The sequence below is a fragment of the Danio aesculapii genome, chromosome 4, assembly GCF_903798145.1.
Source record: "Danio aesculapii chromosome 4, fDanAes4.1, whole genome shotgun sequence".
NCBI lineage: Eukaryota > Metazoa > Chordata > Actinopteri > Cypriniformes > Danionidae > Danio > Danio aesculapii.
The window spans coordinates 57102270-57114290 of record NC_079438.1 but is presented as its reverse complement, the minus strand read 5'-3'; the positions used below and the strand labels follow the sequence as shown (position 1 = coordinate 57114290).

The 12021-nt window shown below is 35.0% G+C and overlaps 1 protein-coding gene across 1 annotated transcript in view; it reads right to left on the bottom strand.

Moving 5' to 3' along the window:
• cog5 (component of oligomeric golgi complex 5) overlaps window positions 1–12021 on the bottom strand; it is a 103833-nt gene that overhangs the window by 90833 nt on the left and 979 nt on the right. The window contains exons 3-6 of the mRNA XM_056456210.1: window positions 10416–10473; window positions 9744–9798; window positions 8880–8949; window positions 4119–4239 (exon numbers count right to left, since the gene is read on the bottom strand). Of these exons, the coding sequence (XP_056312185.1) occupies window positions 4119–4239; window positions 8880–8949; window positions 9744–9798; window positions 10416–10473 (304 nt within the window). The remainder of the gene's footprint in view (window positions 1–4118; window positions 4240–8879; window positions 8950–9743; window positions 9799–10415; window positions 10474–12021) is intronic.

Below are 12021 nucleotides of genomic sequence, written 5' to 3'. Positions count from 1 at the left end.
TGTGGTGCAAGAAAAAGGAGTTAGGCTATGTATGGACCCAGATCATCAAAAAACACACATAAAAAGTCTCTCGTATAATTAAACCCAAATTCTTTATCTTAGAAATAAACAAGCCACATATCAAAATACTGCGACCTGCACCTACCTACTTCATGAACGCCATAAACTGGACAAGCATAGCTTATAATAAGGTGGACATTGCAACCATTTAAGAGCACTCTCTAGTGAAACCACCTCACAAAGATAGAACTTGATGATCCTTCATTTGACAATAGTTTAAAATAAATAATCATTTAAAAATAATCAGCAAATGTCCAAGTGTTTAAGCTGTAATATTACTTTGGTCCAAAATAGCAATCCACTTCAATATAAGGTATCACCATGGCTCATGCGGGTACATTTCCTCACATACTAATATAAAACAGCATGTGGTTTATCTTACTTCCCATCGGTTTTTATCTGCCTTTGATTTCCTCTCTTCAATGACAGCATCATTCCTTCAGTTTGCCCATTGATCCCACTTCAATCATGCCATTACTGCTGACAGCGGTCACATACGTGTCCTCCGCCAATAAAAACACCTTCACCTCCTTTCATTGCCCTAGTCGATCTCCCCTTAAGCCATTTAGAGTTCTCCTTCAACTGTTCATCAATCCATCTGGTAGCCATCCGTACTATACAAAGCAGACAATAGATCCATAAATCTTGTTAGTAAAATGGTGTGCTGCCATTATTGTGTTAGGACAGCCGTAAATCAGGCTTTTGAGTGCACAATGAGATGAAGCAAAGAAATATCCATTGGGCAGCAATGATGAAATAATATGAGGAAAAAAATGAGTGTTTGAATATTGCACTATAATAGACAGTTTGGCAAAGAAATTGATTACCCTTAACACATACCCCCGTTTTCTATTCATTTTTCTTCAGCTTAGTCTCTATTTTAGAGGTTGCCACAGTGGCATGAACAGCCAACGATTCCAGCATATGTTTTATGCAGCGGATGCGCTTCCAGCAGCAACCCAATACTGGGAAACACCCATACACACTCATACACAATGGCCAATTTAGTTAATCAATTCACCTATAGCGCATGAGTTTCGACTGTGGGGGAAACCGGAGCACCTGGAGGAAACCCACGCCAACACTGGGAGATCATGCAAACTCCACACGATATGCCAACTGGCCCACCCGGGATTTAAACAAGCGACCTTCTTGCTGTGAGGCGACAGTGCTAACCACTGAGCCACCATGCCGCCCTGGAAGTATTTTTAAAATAATTAAAATTTCGCATAAGGGTTGATCATTTCGTCTTCAACTGTATATCTATTTGTGCATGGTACCGTTTATTCTGTCCATCCCTTCTCTGAAACACACTGATGTCAAAGGCTAACATCTCCGACAGTGGTAAACAGGAAAGCGTTTTGTCAATTAAACCTTTAAGGCTCCATTATAATTTACTGATCGTCTTGTTTACAATCCAATGACATGATGCTATCAGCAGTTTTACGAACTCTCAAGCTCGACCCAATCAGTGTCCAACTGCATCTCATTGGGTATCTTGTAACAGCATTTAAAAGACATCAGACAGCGACAGACTTCAAAAAAAGCAAGCAGTTTAATTGCTTCTGCGGTTTCAGGGCTGCATCCTGCTGTATTTGAGGGGAAAAAAAGAGACTGTGATCTAACATGTACCATAAAACATTGTCAAAAGCAACAGGCAAAAAGCTTTTCTATCGTGTAAGACAGTATGTTTTTAAACAAGCTGCCTAATGGGAGATTTGTTAGACGGCTTTTTATGCTGGATGCCAGAGAGCTGCACATACAGATAATGATATAAAATCAGACTCTGGCTGTTCATGTTATACCTTGAGGGGGAGGAGGGATGGCATAAAAGCCGAGCATCCCGGTGAACAAAAAGGACAGGTACTGTTAGGGCAGTCTAATTGTCTCATCTTGGATGGTGATGCTAATGCAAAGATGTCTCTGTAATCCATTAGCTGGGTGAGACGAATCCAAATATGACCCACACTCTGACATGATAAATAATTCAATGAATAGAGAAAACATATTACTGAAACATATTGTGTCACATACAATATAAGGCTACCATTCTTCCAGAAGCTACACTGCCAACATTGGCTGAGATCTCTTAACTGGCAAATAAAGCACCTCATGTAATGCACACAAAAGAGCTGAAATACATTTGTTCATAAAATGGTAGCTAATTTCTTCACAGAGCTTCTCACAGTGCATTCTGTGATTTCTGTGAAAATTCATGCAGATATTACTCTAAATTTGGATACTCTCACATCAGAAGTGAACGTACCATGACTTAAAATGCAGTCTAGGTGAGCTGTTCACTGTTTTGGAAACACTTATGTGTGTAAGAGAGAAAAAAAGAGATGGAAATACTTTGTGTTTCTGTCCACAGCATGAAATTATGGTGAATGCAAAAAATTTGCATGCGTACTGAATGCACAATGGGAAACTACTGTTTCTCTGCATTGATTTAGCTTTACTTGAAAACAAAAATGCAAATATAATTCAGGAAAAAGTACCCGCTGATCTTCCCTGGAATCGTTGCCACAGGTTCTGGGACTCAATAATGAAGACGTGTTTACTGTACCATATAAAACTTGCAATAAGAACACACTGAATTTGCATCGTGCCATTTATCTGTCCATATGACATCTAGGCAAATGTACAAACAAAAGTTCAATAGCGTAGGAGTTATTATGAATATATTACAGCCATTAAACGCAGGACCTTAAACAAGTTTTACATTTCAGATAATGTCCACAATTACATGAATTCCAGATAACACCATGAGAGCGCTCTGAAATTACAGAGACAATCAGCTGAACAATCTTAAAGTCAACATGAAACAGTGTTTCAACTGTATTCAGAGAATGAAAATCCTGTTTTACTAGAAATGCCACATGGAAAAAAAATGGAAACAGGATTCAAAATGGAAAGCAAGAGGAACTGATTGGATCATTATTGGATCTATGTGACAGAACAGAGGTTGAGGGGTGACAAGACGACATTAAGAAAGTAAATGAGGTCAATTTTCATTTCATGTTGACTTTAAGCTTCGTGAGATTATTATAATGCACTCCGGTCACTACTGGCACTAAAGTGACCTGTAAATGTTATTCAGGTCAGCTGATAATCAAGACGGTTTTGATGAAGTGTAACCTAAAATATCTCCAAAGTGGGTCAGACAATCCCAGAAACAGTTCCAGACAGTCCTCACACCTGCGTTTGCACACTCAGCAAAACATTTAGGCCACAAGAACAGGACTGACCTAAAAACAGTAGAAGTTTACTGATGCCATTTACGAGATCCGAACAAAACTGAATAAAATATTGCAGAATACTTCAACTACCAAGGCATGAATGAGGAAACCACAATTCCTACTGAAAAATCTATACTTAATATAAACTCAACTCATTCATTTATTTTCCTTCGGCTTAGTTTCTTATTTATCGGGGGTCGCCACATCGAAATGAACTATTCCGGCATATATTTTATGCAGCGTATGCCCTTCCAACTGAGTATTGGGAAATACCCATACACTCTCATTCACACACACACTACGGCCAGTTTAGTTCACCCAATTCACCTATAGCTTATGTCAGGGGTGTCTGGAGGACCGGTGTCCTGCTGAGTTTAGCTTCAATTTGCTTTAACACACCTGCCAGGAGGTTACAAGTATATCTAGTAAGAGCTTGATTAGCTGGTTCAGGTGTGTTTGATTATGGTTGGAGCTAAACTCTCCAGGACACCGGTACTCCAGGACCGAGTTTGGACACCCCTCACAGATTATTATACAAAGACTTACCTAATTAATCTAGTGAAGCTTTTAAATGACACTTTAAGCTGAATACTTGTAAGAAACAAGAAGATAACGTGAAAAATAACCCCACTAAAACCATGGCAGCAGGAGAGGACAACATAGCCAAGAACAAACAGTACAAGTAGGTCTACTGTCAAGCATAGAGTACTAATGTTGCAATAAATACAACAGAGGTACTCGTGTAGACCACTCCATTATGAGCGAATGTTTTGGAGGACATAAGGGTTGTGTAGATGCACATCGTGATGGGTCACTCACCCAGTTCATTGAGGCTCTGGGCAGCTTTAGTGATTTCTCTGCTGCCCCCTTGCAGCTGTCCCTGCAGTCTTTTGCTCAGGTATAGGATGCGAATAATCCTTCTCAACAGGTCACACGCCACCTGTCAGACAGAATAAATATTAGACTTCATTCCTGTGTTCATCAAATAACGTAATGACTTGTGCTGGTTACTACAGGTCCATAAGGAAATGTTAGGGTAAAGATAATAGAGACCACATTATAATAAAGTTAAATACTCCATCTAACATGCATTATAGTTTACATAGACTGTGCACACAATAAAACGTGGTATTAGCGACCAAAAACTATGATAATATAATGGTCAAACATGAGAAATATTGTGGTGTCCTAAATTCAAAATTAAAAGAAATTAAATAAATTTTCACAAGTGACCGTATAATAACTTTTTGTATTAATAAAATGACTTTTTTTAAATAAAATGGAATAAATAATGTTACATCAATCTGTGTAACAGAAATGTTTATGTTCAAATAAAATAGGCTTATTCTGATGCTGGTTTCTACTGGTCAATAAAGAAGTATTAACAATAAGGTGATGATAATAGACACCACATTATGATAAAGAGAAATACTCTATGCACTGTGGTGGTAACCATAGTTTACATAGACTGTGCCCACAATAAAACTTGGTATTAGTGACTAAAATCTCTGACCATAATAGTGTTCATGTAAAATCATTATATTAAATAGTCAAAGATGAGAAGGATATTGGTGTATATTTCATCCAAATTTTACTAAATCTAATACATTTTCAGAAGTTACAGTATAATAACTTTTGCATTAAAAATAATGACCTATTTTTATAAGATGGAATAAATAGTTACATCATCCTGTATAACAGAAATATTTATGCTAAAAATAGGCTTATTCTGACCAATAATTATTAAATAATATATAAAAGCCAGTAATTATACAAAGTGATTAGCCAGTGATTTATCTTTCGCAGATAAATGGATACAATGTAGAGCACAGGTGTCAAACTCAGTTCCTGAAGAACCATAGCTCTGCACGGATTAGTTTCAACACTAATTAAAGGCATTACACCTGATCAAACTAATTGAGTGCTTTAGGCTTGTTTGATACCTACAGACGGGTGTGTTGAAACAAGGCTGGAACTAACCTCTGAAGAGCTCCGGCTGTCAAGGAACTGAGTTTGACGCCCCTGATGTAGAGGTTTGAAGGACAGCGGCAGTGGTTAATGATTTCAGATGTAAATTCATGAGTTTTTAATCAACTGATTTTTTGGATTTGAAGATATATATATATTTTGAAGGTTAATATATATTCTTATATTATTTTTTTTAAGTATAAAAAATGCAGTTGAATTAATTTAATTAAAAAAACGCACGGGAAAATATTAAGGAAAATATTATTAGCCCTTCTTTTTCAAATTGGCTACCAAAAAGAAAACATTATTATCTGATACCTTTCCTAATTAACCTACTTTTAAGACTTTAAATGTCACTTTAACCTAGGGCTTGAGTGTCCACATATGTGGACAGCACATTTTAGCTCTGAAGTGGTTATTTAAAATACTTTGAATGTTTTAGATTTTATATAAGTGTCATCCTGCAACTGTTTTGCAGCATATGAAATGTCCCTAACACTATTTTTAACTGTCCAAAATGGGAAAAATACAATTATTTTTACTCTCTGATAGTCAAAGCAAGTTAAAAAAAATTGATGTTATTTATGCATTAAAAAAATTCAGGAAAAAGTGTTTTATGTAAATTTGGACCACTCATATGGACATCATTTTTCTCTAAAAGTACATCATATCAAAAGATGATACTTAGATTTTTATTCTTACTTAATATTGTATACTTAATATTTTATTATATTTAATTCATTTTCTTTTCGGCTTAGTCCCTTTATTAATCTGGGGTCGCCACAGTGGAATGAACCCCCAACTTATCCAGCATTTGTTTTATGCAGCGGATGCCCTTCCAGCTGCAACCCATCACTGGGAAACACATACACACTTATTCACACACACATACACTACGGACAATTTAGCCTACCCAATTCACCAGTACCGCATGTCTTTGGACTGTGGGGGAAACCGGAGCACCTGAAGGAAACCCACGCAAACGCAGGGAGAACATGCAAACTCCACACAGAAACGCCAACTGACCCAGCCGAGGCTTGAACCAGCGACCTTATTGCTGTGAGGCGACAGCACTACCTACTGCGCCACCGCTTGTCACTGCATCGCCTCATTTTATTATATTTATTAAAGAGAAATAAAATTGCATGTAAAAAAACACCTTGGGCCTTAAGAGGTTAAGCAGAATACTAGTATCTTGGAAAAATAACTAGTGAAAAATGATGTACTGTCATCAAGACAAAATAAATTAGTTATTAAAACTATTAGGCTTAAAAATGTGTTTAAAAATGTATCCTATAACAAATATTATAAACAGGCATGAATAAACATTCAGTTCACACCCTAAAAGCGAGCAGATACGGACCCTTTTTACAAGACCGTTATGACGTATTTAACGGTCATCAGCATCTTAAATCCTTGAAGGTTTTTAATATTAGATATTTTAAAACTTGTGAACAATAATATGCATTTCTGTATGTATTATATCATCTTTGCATGAAAACAAATTACCGCTTATGTGAGGTGTTTCTAATGCACAGTCTATGGGTGCAGGACAGTAAATCTGGCATTATTCTCTCTTCTGGCTGCTGTTATCAGTCTCACACTATTTCTGAAGGTCTTGATAACACCATCGTGGAGTTTTTCTTTCATTATTTCAGCAAATAGGATTGTAAAAAGATTATTTGTTGTACTCTCTCATTCACTTTGCTCTAAGTTTACCCAAATATGACGACTTCTGCTACTGAGAAAGCCAGAAATGTGAAAAAAGCATCCATTATTTAAAAGAAGAATTAAGCAACTCTTACAAGATAGTGTATCTGTGGTAAAACACACACAACTAAGCCACGTGTTCAGTGTAGTATGAGATCACGCCTGTGGGCAGACAAACAGCAGCAGGACCAAGGACTCTGAGAGGTCAGCCTTTTTGGCGTTTTTCAGTGAATAGGTGCAGCCGAACTGTCCCAAAGGTACGTGCATCTGATTTTGTGTGTGTCTGGAACTGATAGCTTTGTCCCGGGGTGACAGAGCGTCAGATATTGTGACAGAAAAATTACAAAAAGGAAAACAGGAACAAACGTCAGCTGTGTCCCCGTCGTCAGGTCTGCTCTTATTCTTACGAGGAATAAAAATAAATTGTGGCTAAAGGCAAGGACAGGACAGACCAAGACAGAAAAAGACAACATGAACCAAGTCCCACCCTATCTGTGAAATACAATAATAAAATACTACAGTCAGTAAGGCAAGTTGCCAAAAGAGCTAGATCCATATTGTATTTATAGTGGAAAGATATTGAGTGAGAACAATAAACCCACACTGACGTGGCTTCACAGGGAGTCCATTATATAAGCACTTTCATCAGGCTTCGGTGTAACGTCGTTTCATTTCATTGTTAAAAAATAGTAAAATTTCACAAAAATCAAAGAAATAATGATATTCATGTGCGGCACGGTGGCTCAGTGGGTAGCACTGTGGCCTCACTGCAAGAAGGTCGCTGGTTCGAGTACCAGATGTTGGCATTTCAGTGAGGAGTTTGCATGTTCTCCCCGTGTTGACGTGGATTTCTTCTGAGTGCTCCGATTTTTCCCACAACCCAAACACATGCGTTATAGGTGAATTGAATAAATGAAATTGGCCATAGTGTATGTGTGTGAATGTTAGTGTATGGGTGTTTCCCAGTGTTGGGTTGCAGCTGGAAAGGCATCCGATGTTTAAAGCTTATGGTGGATAAGTTGGGGCTCATTCCACTGTGGCCACCCCTGATTAATAAAGGTACTAAGTCAATAGAATGATAGTCATGCAAAAACCTCCCATAACCGCTATATATGTCATGTAAAATTAAATATCTGGTGTGATAAAGTTTAAAATAAAGAAACTTCCCTAGAAAAACTCTTCACTCTTATTGATTCATTTGCATAAGTAGGTGTGGCTCTCAGGCTCCACCTCCTTCATCATTAGTCATTCTTACTGGTTTATTTTGTTTGTTTAGTGCATCACGTTCAGATATGCAAGCTTAAAAAAAACAACTGAATAGCCAACTTATCCAGAATATGTTTTACGCAGCGGATGCACTTCCAGCTGCAACCAGTACTGGGAAACACCCATACAACCTTATTTTCACACACTCGTACATTATAGTCAATTTATTCAATTCCCCTATAGCGCATGTGTTTGGACTGTGGGGGAAACAGGAGCACCTGGAGGAAACCACACCAATATGGGGAGAACATGCAAACTCCACACAGAAATGACAACTGGCCCCGCCGAGACTTGAACCAGTGACCTTCTTGCTATAAGGTGACAGTGCTAACCACTGAGCCACCGTGCCGCCCAATATATATATATATATATAAAAACAGTTATTCTCCCAGAATGATTTTGTGCATCTTTTTTTGTTCAGCTTGGCTGTATTTCAGAATCTGTCTTGACTGAAGGCAGGGCTGCATCTCAGACACTGAATCAATAAACATGGAAATCAAGCCTCTGAGCAAAAGCACAGTGTTTGTAAAGCAGGACAATGAAGAAATAATAATATTTCAGCAGAAAGCCAGTCCCTCGGGATAAGAGAGATATGAGAAGACAGAAGCAAATGCAAGAATAATAAAACACAAACACCTGTAAGCGGGCGAGCTGAGCTGTCCGTGCCACTATCTTATTGTAAGGGTCAACAATTTTGGTCCGTATCCTGAGAAAGGAAAGAGAAATTAAATTCGGTTGAATGTATGAAAATGACACTTTGAACCAACTTAATTTTTTTAAATATTAATACATTTATTACATTTTTAAAATAAATTATATTTTTACTATAATAAAATATTTGTAAAAATTTGGAATCTAAATCAAAAATATTTAATGTGTCACTCAAAGTAAAAATATTGTCTACTAGATAGACACTAATATTTTTCTTTGGTATAGCCTAGACTTTTATTATGGAAGAACTATCTTTTTTTTACCCTTACAACAAAGTATAGTTTTGGGTTTGGGTCAACTTAAAAGTATATTGTAATTTGTTACAGCTAAATGTATAAATTTCCTCAAATCATAATTTTGACTTGGATAAAACTGAAATATAATGTAATATTTATCAGAATTCTGCCCAAGGACAAAAATACATTCATTTAAAAGCTTAATATTGCCATTGTTGACCATAAATTAAATTGATTACTTTGGTTCAACTTAAAATCAAATAACAATTAAAGTTGCACTATGGACTAAACTATAATAATAACTAATATATGCTTTAAAGTAAAAATACGCCTTTGAGAAAAAACTGTTTGTCCTAAGAGGTTTGTTTATTGCTTTAAGGAAAATTGAATAAAAAATTAAGGCATAATTTTTTTTCTGTATCTAATATAAAAATATGCTTTGAATGAAAGACACAGTAGTTTTACTTTTTCAGTGCATAAACTGCAGATGCATAATGTTATTATTAATCATGCAACAATGGATAATATTAATGCTTATACTAGAGTCATTCACCTGTCCACAGCGCTCTGGAGAGCTGAGATTCTGGTCTGCATCATTTGTAATACACCTGTAATACAAAGATGATCATGATTCTCAGAGAGAGTAAATATACAGTTCACACTTCTGAATTTAAAATGTTACGATAGTTCCCTCTGGTGGACTGCAGCCAAACTGCATGTATGTTTAATATCACTAATATATATGACATTATTTGTTGAAAATCTTGTGTTGTTGATCACAAGGACCACCGTAATCCTGGAGGGACTGGTCTATGTAGTATGTTCTGGTTATATACTGTAGTAATAAGTATTAATAAGTAATAAGTAATAAGTTATTATTTTTTGTGTTTGTAACTAATGACTTTGCAACAAATTATATAACATTAACTACTGTTTTTTTTATTGTATGAAAAGACCAACCATTTTTTAAAATAATCTGACAATAAAATTACTTTTGTATTAATAAATGCATACAGCATCATAATAATGTATGTAATTATGATAATAAAATAAACACTTTATTTTTAAAACTTTGAGGTAAAATTAAAAATGAAAACAAAAAAATGAAATAATAACTAATCCAAACTATTAAAAACATTAAGGTTTAGGGTTTAGTTTCAAGGTATAAGAATAATGATGTTAAATATATTAATATAGAAATATGAATGAGGAAATAAAACATTACCTTCTAGAGACTCGATCCCTGTGGCCTGAGCCAGTAGATCCTCATGTCTGGCTACTACCTGTGTTCAAAAGCAAAACACTGATAAACACAGAACAAGGAAGCAAGCAAAATAATAACTATACAGGAGTCAATATTTAAAGTGGATCATCACCTTTCATAAAAATTGTCCTAAAACTATTCAACAATACCCAGTGGTGTAGTCCTAAAAAAAGGGTGGTGTACTATTACAGCCGACCCAAATTTGAAATGAAAGTAGGCAAAGAAACGACGAAAGTCAATGTTTCTTTGATTCATAAGCTATATATATATATATATATATATATATATATATATATATATATATATATATATATATATATATATATATATATATATATATATATATAAGCTAGCCTTGGCAATTGGCTGTATGTTTACTGTATGTGGCTTATATAATCATTTTAATATTGAAAAAAAGAATCCATCAAGATAGTTACAACAATTTAGTTAACTTTTATTTAAGTTAACTCAATAGGGCCTGTGCATACATAAAAAGACAGCTTTTTTTTACTTACTTTCTTTACTGGCTTATTACTTTACATGTAATAGGTTCCTTTAAACATCAGTCATCCATTATTTTTGATTGTCACATTCGTGCATGCTTGTTTTAAACCAAACTATTAGGAGTCTGTCTTCTGTTGTCACCATTATATACAAGTAGTTACCCTTTTAAATTGCATATTGTTACGCGATTTATGAGTAGTCTTTGGCTCATCGTTTTAGTGTTATATATAGTGTCGTTCCCTGTAGCAGTGGGCACGATTAAGACAAGTGTGAAATACTGTTGTACAGGGGCGATTTTAGGATTTTCATTTTAGGGCGGATCAGGAACAGATCATTTTGGGGTAAACAAAGAAAAATGTATATACATTTACCCACAAATACATTTTTTAAGTAAGAATTTTAAAAATACACTAAAATTAGGGAAGTTTAATCAGAAAAATAAGTGAGTATACGCAATTATTGATCCTCAGAAGTGGTAATACCCAAACAGCTCATGGAAAAAAGTAAGCATACTGAGTATACGTGCGTACAGCAAGGACTACACCACTGACAATACCCACTCTTGACAAAATGTGTTTCTACATGTTGATTATAGTATTCAGTGCTGAGGATAAATGAGTACAGCGCTCTGCTTTGAATTGCATTTGCAATAATACAATAATCTATTTGTGCATATACATTAGATTATTGTAATAAACAGGAGAAAAAAATAAAAAAAAGTTTAAATATTGAAGTATGTATTTTTTTAATAATCTGTTTGAATTTAAAAGTATTATATTTGTATTCATAAAGATATTTGATGACCAAACTCGTATTTTAAATAAACATATATTTAAAGGATATTGTTTAATTAAACAGTATGGTTTCAATTCTCCAAAGAAAATTGGATATTCGCTGATTATCATTTTAAAATATTCATATTCAAAAGGGGATGCACTCTTTCATGCTGAGCATTGTATGTATGTATGTATATGTATATGTATATATATATATATATATATATATATATATATATATATATATATATATATATATATATATATATATATATACACATATATAT